Source organism: Helicoverpa zea, chromosome 28 (assembly GCF_022581195.2).
Source record: "Helicoverpa zea isolate HzStark_Cry1AcR chromosome 28, ilHelZeax1.1, whole genome shotgun sequence".
Lineage (NCBI taxonomy): Eukaryota > Metazoa > Arthropoda > Insecta > Lepidoptera > Noctuidae > Helicoverpa > Helicoverpa zea.
Window position 1 is genome coordinate 1,512,190 of NC_061479.1, and position 20,825 is coordinate 1,533,014.

The 20,825-nt window shown below is 37.6% G+C and overlaps 2 protein-coding genes across 2 annotated transcripts in view; one reads left to right on the plus strand and one right to left on the minus strand.

The window, feature by feature from the left end:
• Nucleotides 1–3,657: 3,657 nt before the first annotated feature.
• LOC124643750 (fatty acyl-CoA reductase wat-like) lies at nt 3,658–15,672 on the plus strand. The gene is made up of 10 exons (XM_047182815.1): nt 3,658–3,879; nt 4,133–4,223; nt 4,776–4,898; nt 5,393–5,517; nt 9,825–9,983; nt 10,568–10,677; nt 11,665–11,732; nt 13,995–14,193; nt 14,703–14,883; nt 15,287–15,672. The coding sequence occupies exons 1-10, from the start codon at nt 3,692–3,694 to the stop codon at nt 15,666–15,668; spliced, it is 1,626 nt and encodes a 541-aa protein (XP_047038771.1). The 5' UTR covers nt 3,658–3,691; the 3' UTR covers nt 15,669–15,672.
• A 1,452-nt stretch (nt 15,673–17,124) lies between these two features.
• LOC124643660 overlaps nt 17,125–20,825 on the minus strand; it is a 45,503-nt gene continuing 41,802 nt past the window's right edge. The window contains exons 45-50 of the mRNA XM_047182680.1: nt 20,540–20,701; nt 19,800–19,986; nt 19,203–19,303; nt 18,655–18,726; nt 18,143–18,196; nt 17,125–17,652 (exon numbers count right to left, since the gene is read on the minus strand). Of these exons, the coding sequence (XP_047038636.1) occupies nt 17,569–17,652; nt 18,143–18,196; nt 18,655–18,726; nt 19,203–19,303; nt 19,800–19,986; nt 20,540–20,701 (660 nt within the window). The 3' untranslated portion in view covers nt 17,125–17,568. The remainder of the gene's footprint in view (nt 17,653–18,142; nt 18,197–18,654; nt 18,727–19,202; nt 19,304–19,799; nt 19,987–20,539; nt 20,702–20,825) is intronic.

Consider the following 20,825-nt stretch of genomic DNA (forward strand, 5'->3'; position numbering starts at 1 on the left):
AGTGGTTTACATAGAAGATAACTAGTGGCTAAGATAGTATTATTTAGATGCTCGTTAATTGTGGCTGACTTAGTAATTTAGAAGGCAACATACAATTTTGGGGGCGAATAATGATATTAAAAAGAAGCCTGTTTAATTAGCACCCATTTTTAAATAACCTTGCCTCTTGGGAAACCCCGTAGACCTCTGAAGATCTATGAGTCAGAGCGTTCAAATAGCGGGATTTCATCCCACGGTCAATTTGTTCAATAAACCTGTCTGCTCCGAGGTTTTCTGGTATCTACGGCATTTTCCTGCTTTAATAATAACAATAATTGGCTAACTGATCATTTTTTACGAAATATGCGTTTGGCCAATAATTTTGAATTCATGAATCCCTTTCAGCTTAATCATCGTTTAGTTACCCGACATCTATGGACTTATCGAGAGCTTCAACGAGGCAATAATTTGACTTTTTGGATAACTTTAAGTCTTCTCATAATTTCCCGAATGGTTAATTTAACATTTATCACAAAATTTGGTATTTTTAAATGTCAAAGTGTGATAGGAGACGATTTGTGATCTGGCTCTGCTAACTTTAAATTTGTTTTGTCGCAGGCCAAAGTACTGATTCTCCTCTAAATTATGTTTATTTATGAGAAAGGGATATTTTAAACTGCGTGGGTACAATATCTAAACAATAGAACGCTTTACACAAAAATACCGAAACTCTTAACATTGCCATCGATGATCAGCAAAGACCATTTAGAACAGGTGAAAATTTTATCCAATACGCACAGTTTTTCAAAAATGTTTTGATGTAACAGAAGGGTACTTTAATCATTAATTAAAACTGCATTATCAGTTTTCTGAAAATCACGTCAAAAAGTTTTCAAAACGCCCACGAACTTTCTGCCAGCAATTAGTAAAAAACAAGGTTTAACCGGTTTCTTAGCAAATTCTACAAAATTTAAATTTAGAATACACTCTCGCGCATGCTTGGCTAACCCTTTCGATGCTAGTAACATACTATAGATATAAAAAACCTTTTGAAATACACTTGCCCTCTTATTATAAAAACTGCCGCAAGTAGTGGTTTAAACCCACTGAAGACGTCTTGGTTTGTTACGGTACTTACGATAGTCTTCACATCCTTATTACAAAACGTAGACTAAGAGAAGATTGTTTAGTACTTCGATTTGTCTATGGTTCAAATAATATCCACAGATTATAAGCAACAAATATTTAAATCATTCGTTCAATCGTTCCGAATTCTATGCGCAGTTCCTTTTTACATTATTTTGTTAAGTCTATTTTGATGAAAAATAAATAACTATGATAATAAAAAAAATATCTCTGCGGTTGAAAATATTACTTTTTATTATTTAAAGGTAATTTTATATTTCTAGTATCTTTTAACGATATACATATGATCCAATTATTCTCTTTTAAACAACTATCGAGTTTGCGCGTATAACGGAACGTCAGCGCGCGTTTCCGAGTTATGTTTTGTTTTTAGGTTAGAAATAATTTGGATTATTTTCATCCCGATTTAAATGATTAAATAAGACGTTGTGCATCTAATTAGAACCTCTTCAAAATTAAGTGCACAATAACTTACACACAGAATATCGTGTGCATTAAATTACCAAAAGAAAATGAAACATTTGAAACAACATAAAAGTAGAAAATTATATTTTATTCCGATGTCTATTTATACAGTCAAATGCACTGATACATGTTGGACACTGTTCTTCATCACACAATCTTGTTCCCTTTCTCATCTAGGCATTTTTCTACATTTTAGCAAGCTTCCAGTCTTTTACAAACATTGCATATTACTGGCAGAGATACGGCGTGCAAAACGCCAAAATAGTCTTGAATCTGTAAATAAACAATAGACTGTATGATAATCTGATATATTTTCGGAGTTTCATCAAAATCTATGTGGTAGTTTATGCGTGGAACATAAACAAACATCCATAATAAAAACTTTGACTCTTATACAATTAATTAGGATGTTTTGGCAACCTACTTGCACTGTAAAGGCTACTTACTTTATGGCGAGCCCAGTTGAGCATCATAGGATCATCCTGGATTATCATCATGCATTCAATTGACTATTATTTCGAAAAACGTAAATCGATATTTATATCGAAAATTGTCGTCAGGTAATTTGAAGAGATTTTGACGATGACGCAATCTGTTGGGTCCCCAGACACTCTCAATAGTATTCTAACACATCCAAGTATTCCAAATCACACATATTTATATCCACTTTCGTTTTTTTCATCACAAAACAAATAACCTCAAAAGTAAATAATGTCGGAATTTGACGTTTGTCGATTAAGTACTGCAGTTAAACTAGGGGGCTCGATGGTTTATCTTTTGTACTACAGATAGTAATAGGACTTGCGATAAACTGCGTTTTGTAATAACGTTTTTTCAAGGTCGTACTTAAAGGTGGATTAAAGGTAGTACAAAAGCCGATACTTATTTGATACCGCGTTTTATAATAAGAGGGTTGAAGTCTTTAAAACCAAGATTTCACATAGGTGCCCGCTTTTTTTGCAAAAGAGTGTATATACCAAACATTTATCTACCTAAGAGTTTTGGTTAATTCTCGAAGTGTGGCAACACCTAGCTTTAGCCGGCTAAAACTAGATGCAGCCAGCTACATGCGGCTAATCTTAGCTTAATCATAGAACAGCCACCATGGCTGAAATCGACCTTGAACACCATTTATCATTTACTTCTATAATTTTGATAAGAATACTAAATCTGCACTAGTCCACCTCGACCGGAGAGAGATCAGGAGCATCACCAATATTAACGAGGTCTCCGATTCACGGGTGTATCAATCACCAACTTCCAGACTCCGGGCTGCTTTGTGAAGGTTTCTAAAACTATTCAAAGAATCTTTCTATCAAAAGATTTCGGCCCGACCCGGGAATCGAACCCGAGACTTCGTGTTCAGCAGTCGCGCTTGCGAACTCTAGACCAACGCAGTCTTCTGAAAAATAGATACAATATAAAATAGAATGATGGAATATCGTATCATAGCTGTGTTTGGAATCGGTAGAAAGGTGTGGTAATAAACTTTTACCGCGATTATCTTTTGCATTTATAAAAGCTAAACAATTAATTTTCGACTGCCCAACATTCATAAAATACGTACACAAGGACGTTATAAAGTAAGAAACAAATATATTATGCGTATTATAAATAGTTAAAATTTTCCGTGACGGTCCCGGACCAGAATAGGACCACCCCATCTCTCTCCCCTGGGTGTGGTAAGAGGGGACTAAGGGAGCTAAGGCCTAGTGCATTCCACCAGCACTTTTGGCTACCCACAGGGTGGCGGACAAACCACCTCAATAGCATTCCCAAGGAGGGTCAGCAGACGGCTGGATTATATCATTTCTATCCAAAAAAATTACAGTATAGATACCTACTACTCTCACGCTCCTAAGGCTATGTGCCAACCAAAATGATTGTCAGCCGCCGAATATCTACGTCTATGCATAGCGTAATAACGTGACGTAGGTTAGATGTGAACGAAAAACTGAATATGTATGGAAATACAATAAACTGCGTAACGTTCGCTTACATTCGGCGGCTGACAGTCAGTCTGGTTGGACCACAGTCTTAAAGTCTGTGGTGTTTTCTACGGATTTGAGATTAAGGAACTTCAACAATATTGGAATACAAAATGGGTACCAAAGATGAAATAGATCCAGCCCAGGCATTAGAAGAAAAACTGTTTAGTCGGAATATGGCTATGGATGAAATCACTGCACACGGAGACTCGGCCGTGCAGCAGTTCTACTGCGGTGCCACCGTGTTCGTGACAGGCGGCTCCGGCTTCCTCGGCAAGCAGCTCGTAGAGAAACTCTTCAGGTGAGGGATATTTGTCAGGCCGTGGAGACTCGGCCGTGCAGCAGTTCTACCACAGCGCCACCGTGTTCGTGACAGGCGGCTCCGGCTTCCTCGGCAAGCAGCTCGTAGAGAAACTCTTTAGGTGGGGAATCAGCTCGAGGAATATAGGAGGAATATAGGAATATAGGAATGAGGAAATATAGCTCGACAAAGCTGTAACAGGTCGTCTGAATTTGATCAGCAAAAATGAAAAACTTATTAAATATTTTTTCAGGGCCACAAAAGTAGCAAAAATCTTCGTTCTATTGAGACCAAAGAAAGGAAAACAGATGCTGGAAAGACTTCAGGAAATGTTACAGGACCCCGTGAGTAGTTTTTTTATTTAACAAGCCCTGGTGTCACAGTTTTCTCAAATGAGCCTGACTCTGGTCATTGTAACAACGAGTACTACTAAGTAGCATTAAGTGCCCTTAAAAGGACGGGGGTTTAACATCGCCAAACTGTTTTGTTAAGTTTCTAAAACCCTCAACGCGATGTCGGGAATCGAAGCCAAGAACTTGTGCACAGCTATCGCATTACGAAAACCACAACAACTAGGCAGCTAGTAGAAGTGGTGTTCAAAACACATCATCATCCTCCGAGCCTTTTTCCCAACTATGTTGGGGTCGGCTTCCAGTCTAACCGGATTCAGCTGAGTACCAGTGCTTTACAAGAAGCGACTGCCTATCTGACCTCCTCAACCCAGTTACCCGGGCAACCCGATACCCCTTGGTTGGACTGGTGTCAGACTTACTGGCTTCTGACTACCCGTAACGACTGCCAAGGATGTTCCATGTGTTCAAAACACATGTTGCCCAAAAAATATTTTAGGTGACAGGGTTAGCACATAAAATTCTAGTATAAATATTGATTTGCAGGTTTTCGATATCCTTCGAGACACACGACCGGATTTTGTTCACAAATTAGTACCAATAGCTGGTGATGTCGCTGACATGCGACTGGGAATCAGCGATGAAGACTGGGATACTATTACACAGGAGGTAAGCTAGTCAGAAGCCCTTTATAAGAGTTGGATTGCCAATTACCATTAGTTAATATTCAGCCTTAATCATAATCATCTCCATGCTCGTATTCTATAAGTATATAATCCATCTTGATCTTATCCCATCTATGTTCGGGGTCCGCTTCCAGTGTGCTGGGTGCATTTGAGTACCAGTGTGTCACATGGAGCTACTGTCGATCTGGCCATCTCAGTCCAGTTACTATTTGTCTCTACTACTGTACTGACTATAATCATCGGCACGAGAAGTAATTTATTGGGTCCCTTTTGTGGTATATAAAGTGAGGCGCAGGAGCGGTGATTGGCCCGCAGCGCATCGCGTCATAGCCGTCACTCGGGATTGGTTCTTTGCTTATAAATCACTTCTGCGCAGATGAAGGTTCAGCGCACAAGATTCATGCCTAAAACTATACTACTCGACTGCCAAAAATGCTTTTATACCTTATATAAATATATGCCAATTCTATAATTTAGACGGAAATAATAATGCATATGGCTGCGACCACGAGGTTTGATGAGCCACTCCGAGTTGCCACATTAATCAACGTGCGAGGAGCAAGGGAGGCGTTACTCCTCGGGAAAGCTTGCAAGAAGCTCAAGTAAGTGTAAAGTAAAGGTCCTGTTTTAAAGTACTATTGTTCTGAAGTGCGTATCAAATCGCATATTGAATGAAAAAACCGGCCATTTTTTATAAAACCGCATCTACCTGTTGCCGTCATCGATATCGAGCAAAAAAAATCACGTTTGTTGTATGGGAGCCCCCCAAAATATTTATTTTAGTCAAGTTTTCACAGATGATGTATTTTTGCTGTCGCTATAACAACAAATACTGAATATTTGTTGTTATAGCGACAGCAAAAATACATCATCTGTGAAAATTTCAACTCTCTAACTATCACGGTTCATGAGATACAGCCTGGTGACAGAAGGACGGACGGACAGAGGAGCGAAAACTATAGGGTGCCGTTATACCCTATGGGTGCGGAACCCTAAAAAAGGGATGATCGTAAAAATCTATTAGCTGTTTAAAAACTACTCTAATTTACTCAGCTCTGCTTTGGTAAAATCTTGGCATAAATATTCCGACCAACCCGCATTGAGCAAGCGTGGTGATTAATGCTCAATCCTTCTACATGTGAGAGCAGGCCTGAGCCCAGCAGTGGGACGTTAAAAAGGCTGTACCAGTAATCAGTCAATATTCCGTTAATAGCCCAAGAGACTGCCAGACCTTCGTTATTGCATAAAGACTGAAACTTTGTGTGGGCATCAACCTTACAGTAGGTATGAATGATACACTACTTCGAAGTTTGACTAAAGATTGCATTAGAAACTACAGATTGGTGTTGATTTGCATAATTGTGCCATATTTCAGTAGGAGGACATAAATAATCGATTGGAATTACAGTAGACGGGAAATAGCAAATATGCACTGCTTGTTTTGTCATTTTAATGTCGTAGTATTTTAGAAGTAATCCAATTTTATGAATGATCGTTGCGTATGTTTTGTGTTTGTGTGAGAGCGCAGCACGGTTTTAAGGCCAGTAACACACGCGCCAAGTTTAAATACGGCTAAATGACGTTGAAGGAATTCGGAAAAAAAAATTACATAGGTACCATTTTTTTGTTGATTTGGGTCGAGAATCATTAGCATAATTACGTCTTTGAATATGGCACGAATGCAAATCAACAGCTTGTAGCTCCAATTCTTTGTTCGTTTGGTTTAAAAATGAAAAACGCGGAGGGGTGTCTATTTTAGTTGACAAGAATTTAGATTGTAAGCCCATCGATATATGTAATACTTTATCATGTGAAAAAACATTCGAGTGTTGTGGTATAGATATTCCGTCATTACAATGTGTAGTCATATGTGTGTACAGAATACCGTCTTCAAATGTAACTATTTTCTTTGACAAACTAGAGCTTCTTATATATAAATTAAATTTAAAGGAAAACAAAAGAATTATTATAGTTGGTGATATAAATATAAATACCCTAAAGAATACTAAAATATCATCGCAACTGACCCATTTTCTTCAAACTCAAAATTTAAAATTGCATATAACGGAACCTACGCGTATGGATTCCTGTATCGACCACATAATCAGTAACATTAGACAATACAGCTTACCTTATTAGAAGCGCTCGTTGCTTTAATGAATTATCTCGTGAGCATGATATTGACTTATTTTGCACTAAAACGAAATTAGCAAGGCAACTTTTAGCTAAATCATTTTTTGAGAATGAAGCACTGTCTGGTGGTACTCAAATACACACGTAGCAAATAAATAATAGTAATAATTAAAAAAAAAAAAAAACACATTCAGGCATTACAATAGTTCATCGTTAATATTATATATCTGTGGAGGCTTGTTATTAGCAACTGGAAAATATATTTTTGTTACATATTATGTTATTAGTCTGTAAGCCTTCTTAAAATAAAATAAAATAAAAATAAAAAAATAAAAAAAACATAAAGAATGCAGTAGGTAAAGTTCATCAATTATATTTATTAGACCATAACACTGGTCAAAGTCTTACTTTTCCGATTAAACATCAAAAGCCAAGTACACAGTATATATTTACAATGAAAAGGGATTACTGTGACGAAAATATACAAAAGTTCAAAGAATATCTGAGAAGTTTATCGTGGTCTGAAGTTCAAAATTCAACTGATTGCAATCAAGCGTATGAACTGTTTTATGAAGACTTTAAAATGCTTTATGACTTATGTTTCCTCTTTATGTAAAATTAGAGTAAAAACAGATACTAAGTGTCCAAAATGGCTAACAAAAGGTATAAAAATTTATACCAAAACAAAAAGAAGTCTCAGATATGAATGCTATAAAAAATGAAAATGATGTGCGGTTACGGTATATAAAATATAATAAATTATTAAAGAAATGTATTGTAGATTCAAGAAAACAAATAAATTCTAAATATTTAAATAAAGCTACCAATAAATGTAAGGCATCGTGGGATATAATTGGAGACAGAATCGATAATACAAGAAGTAATGATAATATCATGAGCCTTAAATATAATGGCACAATTATACACGATCCGAAGGAAATTGCTACAAAATTTAATGAATTCTATATATCTAAAACAAATAAAGTAAATAACATAACTCCAAACTACACACTAATAGATAAAAATAATTCCACAATCTTCCTCACACCGTGCTCTGAACATAAAGTAGAAAAAGCGATTGCCTCTCTAAAAAACACTGGTGCAGTAGGTTATGATTGCATTTCAACAAGTATTTTAAATGTAAACGCGAAATTGTTCCTATTTTATGTCACCTTGTGAATCTTTCCTTTTGGCAAGGGCTGTTTCCAGAAAAATTAAAGTACTCAGTAATTAAACCGTTGCACAAAAAAGACGACAAAGAAGTAATACAAAACTACAGGCCAGTTACTTTAATTCCAATTATTTCCAAAATTTTTGAAAAACTAATGTACACACGTTTAGTAAAGTTCCTAAATAAACACAACATATTATCAGAAGAACAGAATGGATTCCAGAAAAATAAGTCTACCACGCTGGCCGCATTTTCGCTTATAAAAAGTGTAACAGAAGCGATCGGTAAAAAGAAGCGTGTTTCAGCAATATTCTTTGATATGTCCAGCGCGTTCGATTTCGTAGATCATAAAATTTTAATACAAAAATGTGAATATTATGGGATTAGAGGAAATGCTCTACAGTGGATTGAGAGCTACTTAAGTAACCGGAAACAATGTGTGGAGATTACTGGCATTGATGTAACTTAAACTGTGCCTCAAATAGATCAACCTACGAATTTAACAGATTTGGAGTTCCCCAGGGGAGTGTGTTGGGGCCACTCCTTTTCTTGATCTACATAAATGACATTCCAAAAGCAACTAAACACAAATGTACGTTATTTGCAGACGACATATCTGTCATTATACCCGATCCTAACAATGACATCGATAACTATAAACTAATACTAAAAAGTGCAGTAGAAAACATAACAAAATGGCTTGCTGAAAATAACCTAACCGTAAATATACATAAAACAAAATGTATACAATTCCGTACTATAATAATTCTAGACTCTTGCGGGCCCTTATTTAAAAAACTAATGGCCTTACTACAAAAACTTAAACGCCTGTTTTACACTTGTCTAAAAAAAATGTGGCTGCAAAATGAACCATATGTCAACGTCATAATTTGACATTTTTTTAGACAAGGCTTAAACTGACGTTTAAAAGTTTTTGTGGTAAGACGGTAAAAGTTCAGACTGTTGTTGGTCTATACATTTATGAAATCGTTGTGTTTGTTAAAAAACATGGCCATCTTTTTGAGAAAGCGAGTCTTAATAAAAAATATTCATCTAGGGATCCCACTAGATTGATTGTCCCAGGTAAATCCAAAACTCTGTTCAAAAAAAATTGCAGTTGCATGGCAGTTCAGATTTATAATAAAATTCACAGACATTTCCGAGAGATGACACTTGCAAAATTTAAAATTAAGAAATGGCTAATTGACAAATGTTTTTATTCAATAGCTGAATTCATGTCTTGTACGTCGAGAAATACAGAAAGTTATTTGTAATTTTTTTTTTGTTAATTCTCATTTATTTATATAGGTACATATAATTTGGTTTGTCAGATATGCCTAGAGACTTTGTTGTAATATTGTATTTATTGTTGTTGACTTGTTTTAATATTCAATATTATTTTAGATTTTTTTTTAATTGTAATTCCACATTATGATAATGGTCATAATAATATTTGCATGCCGGTTAAACGGCGAGACATGTGAAACACATACCTACTGTAACATCTTGTAATACCATACCATGTTTCTAGCAAATAAAATTTCTGATTTCTGATTCTGATTTCTGATTTAAACATAGGCTTATATTGTTTCTCTTCACTCCCAGGTCCTATGTCCACGTTTCAACGGCGTACGCACAATCATGCGACTTTCGTATCAACGGTGACGTGTTGGAAGATTTCTACAAAAGTCCAGTTGACCCTGAGGCTCTCATCAAGATAGCGGAAACTACCGACGAAGACAGAATTAATAAAATTTCTGATGAGTAAGTTATGTTAAACATACTCTTGCCTCAATTGCCAACCTCACCTGCCCGTGCTGAAAAACGGACCACACAGCATCTCACAGTTGAGGGAGTAAAGAGTGCTCCTGTGTTTTCGCGAACGCTTGTGCACTATAAATGTCCTGCGCAGCCGGCTTACCTCATTATAATAATGGCGTCCACGGCCGATTTCGCCCACGGCGGCTGTTCTCATTTAAGGAGATCAGCCAGCTGCGCAGGACATATTATAGTGCACGAGCATTTGCGCAGACACAGGTGCGCTACCTCGAGCTAAGCAGCCACGGTTGCGACCACTAGACCAACGAGGCAGTCAGTTATCTCATTAGAGAACAGGTGACAGTCAATACAGACAAGCGGTTCCCAAAAGGTGTTCGACGGAACCCTGAGGTTCAGTGACAAGCCTCCAGGAGTTCCGCGACAATTTAAGATTTCCAGATAGTAAATCATTTCACTTTTGACAATATTGAATTGACGTAATTTATTATCCATTTTCAATTAAATTTAAATATTTAAAAATAATAATTTTACATATATTTCTTTACAAGTGTGTCTAAACTTTGTTTCAGTTTGATAACAAATTGGCCGAATACGTATTCGTTTACTAAAGCCGTCGCCGAGGAGACAGTCAAAACTTTGGGCGAAGATATGCCTCTCTGCATTGTGAGGCCTGCTATAGGTATGTTGTTAGTCTCATGCAATTGAAATCTTGACCAAATTCATGCGACCGAATCATAATTGAAATTAAATGAAATCGTTTATTTTGCAAGTTGGACATTACATCACTTTTACACGTCATTTTAAGAACGCTGAGGTCGGCATTTCCTAACTGACTGATCCCTGAGAAGAAACGCCGAAACAAACTCAAGGGTCATAGGTAACATTTTACCGGTGTATCTAAAGCTTTGGTTTCCTAGGAAAGTGGTGCAGTCATATAGCGGCCGTAATACAGCGGTGAACGACGTCACTAGAACGTTGTCTATGTAAACAAAATGGGGCGGTTTCCTAGAAAGCGGTAACTGACGCCGTAACTTCAAAAAGCGGTGCCGCCATTTGCATGACGTCCGTCTTGACGGTGTCAGATAGTTTTGTGAACGTTTTATTGAAAGCGGTGAAGCTTTTTTAATACGTATTTGTGTTTTTTTTCGGAACAACGTCAAAAATGAGTTCCAACTCTTGGAGCAGCGAGAACGACGAAATTTTAATAGATTTCGTTCGTAACCACGAAGCAATAAATAATATAAAAAGTAAAGATTATAGAAAAAGTCAACAAAAACAGAATTGGTGTCGTGAAATTTGAGAAATATTAAATAAAACAGGTTAGTAGATAAGTATAATACAACTAACAAAAAGTTTATGACGGTGCTTTAAAACGGCCGTGGAACTTTCCACATGTCGTCACCGTTAAGACGACCGTCTATTTGCGTCCGTAATATTACGGCCGCTATATGACGGCACCGCTTTCCTAGGAAACCCAAGCTTAAGGCACCATGACACACACAATATTTCTTCGGATCTACTTGCTCTTAGCAAAAAGTAACCAAATACTCGCGAACACATCTGAAATGTCCGCAAAATTGCAATCTTTGTGTGTAGACTCGCACCAATGTGTACATATTTGTTCTCTCAAATAGAAAAGCTTATAATGATGATAATATATTTTCAGTGGTACCTTCAAAACGAGAGCCCAGACCTGGATGGTTAGATATGTCAAACGTATACGGTGCCAGTGGGGTGAGTACTCAAAATTTTTCATTGGTGACTTGGTTGCAACTGTACGTCGTGGTGTATTGTGGCATATTAAACTGTAGGTCCCGGCTGTCATTGAACAGCCTTGGCAGTCGTTACGGGTAGTCAGAAGCCAGTAAGTCTGATACCAGTCTAACCAAGGGGTATTAGGTTGCCCGGGTAACTGGGTTGAGGGGGTCAGGCAGGGCAGTCGCTCCTTGTAAAGCACTGGTACTCAGCTACATCCGGTTAGACTGGAAGCCGACCCCAACATAATTGGGAAAAAGGCTCGGAGGATGAGGATGATGACTTGGTTCGCAACTCAAGAACGTAGGATTCCAACAGTAAGCGCCAACCACCTCGGTTTCGGATAGCTTCCCATCCAATCACTGGCCACCACTGTCTTCAAATCAACGTCTACTGTGTAGTAGGACTTTCTACACTACGTTACCCCCAACGCTGTATCTTCTCTTAGGTACTGTAGATTGCAATAACCGATCCATTCATTATTTTTCGATTAGAGATTGAAATGTGACCTAATTAATATAAAGCTAAGTTAAAATTCAATCCCACCAAAAACATTAAATGTAAAAAAAAAGCCAATCCTCTACGCAATTCCTCCACCGTAAAAAGTTTTGAGATCGCATAGAAGCCAAGTCCTGTTCTACTTTATTTGTAATAATAAATCAATATTTTGTGACTATATCAATAGTTTTGTTCACATTACAATAATATTGACTTGGCCATGAGCACAATAAACTGCAAATATAATACAGCATATCTTGGAGAGGTGAAAGTCAAACATGAAGTTTAATATCACAGAATTAAATACTTTTAGTTTATTCAATTGTTACTAAATGACCGACAGTCAGTTTCATCCAACATCAATGAACTGCACATGTACTATGGCGCATGTTTAGTCCATGGTGATCTCAAATTCCAATCAGTCCATAATCAGTCCAATCGTAAAATCATGTCCATATAGAATTTATCAACGCACATTATTTCAAGGAGCGACTTTTAACTTGTGCTCATGGCCAAGACAGTATTATTGTAATGTGAACAAAACTATTGATATAGTCACAAAATATTGATTTATTATTACAAATAAAGTAGAACAGGACTTGGCTTCTATGCGATCTCAAAACTTTTTACGGTGGAGGAATTGCGTAGAGGATTGGCTTTTTTTTACATTTAATGTTTTTGGTGGGATCTAATTTATTTTTTGTAGGTCTCTTTCTTCTCTAAGTATATAACAAATTAAATTAACTTACATGCAACTAACTAAATATATAACAAACTAAATATGTACACCTAAAGTAGCACGTAAACAATATTTTTTTTTAACCTAAAAAAATTCGAAATTGTCGAATTTTTTAATCGAATAGCTTTTAGAATAAAAGAGATTTATTTCAGAGGTAGATGACGCTATCACATGAAATTATTTGATTTTTTTTAAGTACTACTTATACTAAGCTATGTAACGAAACCATAGCGCGATTTAGACCAGGACAACGCCATCTATCGAGCGAGCATGCAGTGTTTATCGCACTGCATTAATATGAAAGATTTTATCATTATTCATTTCATTTAAACCTAGCTTTTTTATTCATATGTTGTATATTTAATACATAATAACAATATACCACTACGTAACAATAAAACAAATAGTAACATTTTGTACATAAATAAATAACAAAGTTATCAATGCAGTCAAAATTCATACACAATGTTCTTGAAAAACCGCAAATATAAATTTGTTTCCTATTTTTTTATTAAGTTTTAAGGTTTTTATAATTTTCCCTTTATATGTAGCTAATAACCTACCTTGGTGCCAAATTTGAAGGTTCTAAGTTTGCTAGAAGTACCTTAGACTTTTGATGATCGGTCAGTGAGTCAGTGACAAAATGGTGTAACTTTGATCGCTCATAACTGGTAAACTATTTATTGAAATGTCTTGTAATTTTGAGACTGAGCTTGTTCTAATACTTACTCTTGGTCATCGAAAACCTAAACTCCTAGCTTTGTTCACATGGAAGATACAGGGGACTGAAATAGCCGCGAAACGCTTCGAGAAAAGATGGTACGGCCGTGCCCGCTTTGCTCGAGTCTTGGCTGGGGCACTGCCGTGCCCTCAGATCTCACTCTCAAGGAAGATCGTTTATTGTGATCCACAGTTAGACTTGTCTGCCTCATCAACTATCCAAGACATGTTATTTCATCATATTAGTTTATGTTGTTTCATCTGATAATTTCTTTCTATTGCAGAGTATTCTAGGGTCTTGCATGGGTCTCGTGCATGCACAATTCTTCGATAAAGTGACCCAATTGGGTCTGATCCCTGTGGATTACGTAAATAATACGATTATAGCCTCCTCCTATGAGACTGCCAAGAGAACAGCTGATGGAGACAATAGCATCAAGATTTATGCTATTACTGGATCTACGAGGAATCCTGTGGAATTGGGTAAGAATTTTTCAAGTATATTTTTGTTATTTTAGTGTTTATTTTCAGACAATTCTGTGACTTAAGATTTTTAAGCAGCAACTGCTTATCTGACCTTCTCAACCTTAAGCCGGGTCCAGACATGTATCTGACCTTCTCAACCTTAAGCCGGGTCTAGACATGTATCTGACCTTCTCAACCTTAAGCCGGTTCTAGACATGTATCTGACCTTCTCAACCTTAAGCCGGGTCCAGACATGTATCATCTGCCCGATCCGATTACCGTATCCGTATCGTTGTAATGTCGTTCGTTAAGTAATTATACGCGTAACATGATACGCGATCTCGATACGCCGTATAAATGTTACCAAAAATCTATCTGGACACATCATGATCTTGAATGATTGCTTGCAGAGCTTGGATAAATATCTCTTTTATTATTGTGTCCTTCGTATCTACGTCTGAGTGGATTCAAACGGCAATTCTTCCTCTTACATTTGAAGTTGGTTAACAGCAATGAAATTGTTACAGGCACGATATTTAAAATAATTTCTACCGACGTCCGAAAAATCATGTCTCCAGCTGCCGTGTTCTACGGGTTTGCATTACAGACGACTAATCTTACCATATTCTGGATATATTCCTGGCTTCTACATCTGATACCTGCCTACGTTGTCGATGCCATCTGCTTCGCTATTGGAAAGGAGAGGAGGTGAGGAGATTTCCTTATATATAAGTTATAGTTAGGGTCAAAAGGGTCGAAAAGTGCTGGAGTGGAGACCATGGACTAGCAAGCGCAGCGTAGGACGTCCACCAATAAGGTGGACAGACGACCTGATAAAGGTCGCAGGAAGACGCTGGATGCAGGTCGCCTCCAAAAAGTATCTGTGGAGATCTAAGGGGGAGGCCTATGTTCAGCAGTGGACGTCCTATGGCTGAGATGATGATGATGATGATGATAACGGAATCGTTGATCGCGATTACACAGGCCCTGAAACACACAGATTATATGAGTAACGTAAAAGCGACAAAACTAGTCGTCAGACTCGACCACAAAGGATAGTGATTTCATTATCAATTTTGCCCCTTTTTTGTACGTTTTTTTTCCTTTTCAGATTCGTGAAACTATACAAGAAAATGTACAAACTACAAGTAGCATTATCTTACTTCGCCTGCTTCGAATGGAGGTTTATCGACGATAATACTGCTAAACTCTTCGATAGTTTATCGGAAGCCGACAAAGCTATTTTTGAATTTGATGTCAAAAAGATCGATTGGGGAGAATACGTTTTGATCTGGTATTTAGGTTTAAGAAAATATGTTATCAAAGATGGTTTGCAAGGTACAGCGAAGGGAGTAAGAAATCAAGAGGTTTTCAAGTACCTCTTATGTATTATAGGGCCTCTGTATATCTATTCTTTATATAAACTGCTGTATTTTTCTTTGTTAGTGTTATGTTATACTGTAAGATATGTATTGTCAATAAAATTGTTTTGATGTATGTATTGTATACCTAATTATTTATTGGTTCGACCTGTATGTAACTATGTCACCTTATTTGCCCCAAGCTCCATTACATTAAAGTTAAAGCTTCATTAAATATATTGCTGTCACTTTATGTCTTGTTGGCAAAGAAAGAGTCAGCAATAGATTAATAATCCTTAACTTTAATGGAGCTTTATGCAACTGACGGTATGTAATGGAATAAAAGGTAACTAGTTTAACCATCTCCCAAGGATCGTAGCGTCCTGAAAATTGGCAGCTGTATGTAGTTCTGATTACAAGACAATAATATGGTACTGTCAAACTGATCTGATGATGGAATTGGAAATATACTAGCACTTCATGATGTAACATCGTATCATTGCTGTGTTTGGACTGGGTGTTTGAGACTGGCTGGGGCCAGACATGTATCACTTGCCCGATCCGATCACCGTACCCGATCACCGTATTGTATAGTTATCGGCACGAATCTTGAGCTCTGACCTTCACCTGCGCAGAAGTAATTTATTGGGTCCCTTTTGTGGTATGAAGTGAGGCGCGGGGGCGGGCTAAAGCGGTGATTGGCCCACAGTGCATCACATCATAGCCGTCACTCGGGATTAGTTCTTTGCTTCTGCTGATATGACTTTTGCGCAGATGTAGGTCAGAGCTCAATATTCGTGCCGATATCTGCGTATCGTATAAAGCACCGTATCAAGTTGTGGAAACCTCTGATTCGCTCCGTATGATGGACAAAAACCTCACGACTCGGGCCGTATCATAACGGCGTATCGAAATCGTGTATCATGATACGCGTATCATTACCCGTCCACATATGCGATCATGATACGCGTCGACGATACGGATACGATGATCGGTTCAGGCAAATGATACATGTCTGGACCCGGCTTTAGAAAAGTCTTGTGAAGAACTTCGGCCACGATTACTGAAGTTTAATAATAATGAAGCCGGTTTTTAGTATTTACGTACATTTATAACAGCATGTTGTTATTCTAGTGATTTTAAACATTTGAAAATTTAAAGTTCAGAAACCGATTTCTTCCTAGTCTTTATCAAGAAGTAACAGTAGTTGAGGTATAGTTTCTGAACCGATACATGTTATTCGGAAAAAAATCATGCACTCAATTTATATACGCCTTGCTATCAAATTCTTGCGTATCATCATCATCATCTCAGCCATAGGACGTCCACTGCTGAACATAGGCCTCCCCCTTTTTTTTCCGACGTCAAAAATCATCAAATGGCCCCCCCTCCCGCTGTGGGTTAGCAGCGGTGAGGGAGTGTCAGACTTACTGACTAAAAACAATCGTGTTCCGTCGTAGGCCTTTTATGTACCAGCGCCGCGGTATCTCTTTCGAACAACCCGCAGTCCCCCTTAGATCTCCACAGATACCTGTTGGATACTTGCGTATACTTATATATTTTTTTAGGGTAGAGAAGTTAAAAGCCATTTTTTAAATAACGTTTTATTTAAAAAAAATGCATTGCAACGAAATGTGGTGGGACCAGAACAGTACACTCACAAAATTTGTTTTCTCTGTCCCTTTCACACACGTTCTAAACTACAACAAGTTATTATAGAACGAGAACCACAAATTAAAACTATAAAAAATCACAGTTAACAATATTCTAAAGCTATGACAAAACTCAATTTTTAAAGAGGCGTATTCCACTTTTTACATTGGCGTAGTCCCCAATCGGCGTATTGTGAGCGAGTCCAATTTGCGTAGTTCAAGAACCAGTGTGAAAAAGGACAAAAAAAAGCCACGATACCTAAATTCCTTCGATCGGAAATCGGTCCGACGGCCTTCCGATATTAATACGACAATGTGAATTTAACCTTCCGATGTTGTCGGACCGATTTTGCGTCGGTCCGATGTCGCGTCGGTCCGATTTATCGTTCATGCTGATTCAGTCTACGCAAACTGGTGACTTCCATGCCATATATTGAGAAACTTGTGGGCTCCGTGAATTTCACCTGTAGGATGAAGAAATAAGATTAATTTGTTCCTAGAAGACTCAGGCTCAGACTCCATCAAAAAGTTGTGGAAAAGTTTTTATATAACTGATATAATTTGCTAATATTATGAAGCTGAAGAGTTTGTCTGTGTTTTTGAACACGCTAATTTCAGGAACTACAGGACCGAATTGAAAAAATATTTCAGTCTTAGATAGCCCATTTATCGAGGAAGGCTTTATGCTACTTGTATCCGAGTTCGTGCATATGCTCCCATGCGGTGCGGGTGAAACCGCCGGCAGAAGCTAGAGTATCCCCGAGTAACATAGGCCATATTTTATCCTAGTATGGACAGTAGTTACCACGGGACGCGGGTGAAGCCGGGGGAAAACGGCTAGCAGAAGACACGACAACTTCGAAATTGTAATTTTCTTCAAGTAAATTTTGAAGAAGTTCAAATATCGTTGATATTTAGAACAGTTAGATAACTTATTATTTTAGAAATATTAACCTCTTTATCTTCATCATCCGTATCCGGTTGTTGTGATTTGCTCGATCTTCTCGGCTAAAGAGAGAAAAAAAAAAGTTAAATTACTTCCCTGTCTCCTTTCTCTACTTATAAAATGTTATTTATTATTAAAATTGCTGAACTGCTTTGAAAAAAAACAATTCTTCTGTTCTTATAATTTTTTTGCAGCCTTAAGGGCTTATTACACTTGACTGAATTCAGTCGTCTAATTAGGTTTCTAAATGATTTAATAAAACCTACCTTCCTAAGATACAGGGAGCGGTACATATGGCGCTGAACCGGACCGAGTGGAGAAGATTGACATACAGTCACGATCCTCAGCATTGAGGGAACGACCAGAGAGAGACCTTCCTAAATGCGATTACATTAGTCTTGAATTAAGTGACTGAATCATTTAGACCACTGAATTCAGTCAGGTTAAGCCCTTTAAAAGGGAAACCTAAATATAGAATGCTAGTGAAAAGCTTATAAATTAAATTATTGTTAATACTTACAGTGTCTTCAAGATGCTCCACTTCAGATGTTGGTGGAATATTAGGTCCTAATTTTTCAGCTAATGATTGTACCTGAACACAAGAAAATAAGGTAACAGAGTGGTTTCAGACTAGTGTACACCAATTTTAAAAAGCTGAAGTAAATAATTAAACGCCCTCATACGCCTTCTTTAGAATCTGTCCATTTTTTTTGTAAAACCAAAAATCTTCGACAGGTGTCGCATGGAAACCGGGGCTACGGGGTCTCAACAAATCTTTCAAACAGAAAGAGTTGTTGAGACCCTGATACATAAAGGACATGACATAAAAGATATAAAAGGACCTGATACACAAATGGCTTAGAAAGGAACATGGTGGGTTTTATCATTCCCCTTGAAAAGGGTGTCTTAAGTAAGTTCTCATTAGTTCACTCGTAACTGAGCGTTTTGGTCACATCTAAGGAACGTTTTTGCCCTAGGAGTACACAGATCTACTATTATATGGGGGTACGTAGAGTAATTCCGTGTGAAACCGCTGGCAGAAGTTAGTGAGAAGATAAGAAGACTCACGTTAGGATATTGAGAGAAGCAAGCCCTGGCTCTGCCGATGCAAGGCGGAGCTACGGCCCGACCATACCTATCTCGGTCAGCCGGATCGAACATGTAGTAACCTGGTAGAAATATCATTATTAACATCTTTACTAATATTATAAAGCTGAAGAGTAGATTTGAATTCATGTCACGAACTTCAGGACCGATTTGGAAAATTCTTTCAGTAATTAATAGTCCATTTACGGAGAACTGATTTATTAATTTTTGTATGTACGCAGAAACACGACACCACGGATTAATATTTAAGCAATTTTTTATCCAGGTATGTGAAGTAGTTGCTTCGAGATGGTTGCAAAACCGCATGCCATAACTAGATAGTTAAGGGAACATAGATTAAGCCACAGATAAACGTTACGGATATTCAGAAGCTAGAAAGTCTCTTTTCAAGAGTTATAATATTCTTGCACAAGTAACTGAGTTGAGGAAATCAGACAGGTAATCGCTAAATATGCAATAAAACTGGTTTTGACTGGAACCTAACTCCAACATATCAAAACATTTTTGGTTAAATAAATGAAGCAAAAAAAAGAAAAGGCTAGACATATAAATAAATACCTCGTGGAGTCCTAAACAGTGCAACAGCAAAGTCCCCTTTGCCGGTTACGAAGACACCAGATTTCTCCTCTCTGAAGAACTCGCCAATTTGCTGCACCAGGTCCACATCCAGGGCGCCCTTGTGTCTGGACTTGTAGACGACCACACGACACACGCAGTTGCCAGGAGTGTAGAATTTACGGAGAATCTGATGATGGTATAGAGGGATTAGAAATTAGACTAAGAAATAAGTACGACTGATATAATAAATGCAAAGGTTTATGTTTATGCAAAGGTGGATGAACGTTCATCTTTCACGCAAAAACTGCCAAACTGTGTAGCAAAAATTGAGTTTGAAAAATAAAAACAGGCTTCTAGCACGCACTAAAATTTTTGGATTAATTAGCCTTGTAATGACGTTTCTTAGCCAGTGGACGAGTATTATAATAGAAGAGACTTAGGAAGTGGGTCAAATAAAGATTCCAAGACTTTCTTACATACATAGTTACAAGTGAAGCTCTCAACTGCACCAAAAATCGTTACCCCTATATGCGTACACGGATAGATGTTTGTTCGATCTTTCAAGCAAAATCTTCTGGATGGATTTAAATGAAACTTTGCAGTAATATAGCTTATATACAGAATAAAATATGAGTTACTTTTTACCAGGCTGGCAGGCCAGTTTTGGGAGGCAGTTCCCTCAGAAAGTTAGCATAAAAACAAAACAAACATGAAAAGGTGGCTTAAAAGATAGAACTGACCTGCTCCATGGCCAATATCTTGGTGGGCGGGTGGAAGTGCAGGTAGCTGTCCTGGTACAGCTGGTCTCCGCTCTCCAGGATCTGGTCGAGCGTGGTGGTGCACCAGCGGCAAACGTCTTCTACGCGGGACATCGCTACGGCCATCACGGCACAGGCTACCGCCTAGAAATTGATATGGCGTTAGGAGACAATTTTAAGACGTTAAAAAAGAATGTATTAAAACAGATACTTAGATATATGTTTGCAACCAATCCTTACTTCTATTAGAAATGCTGTAACTAAATGC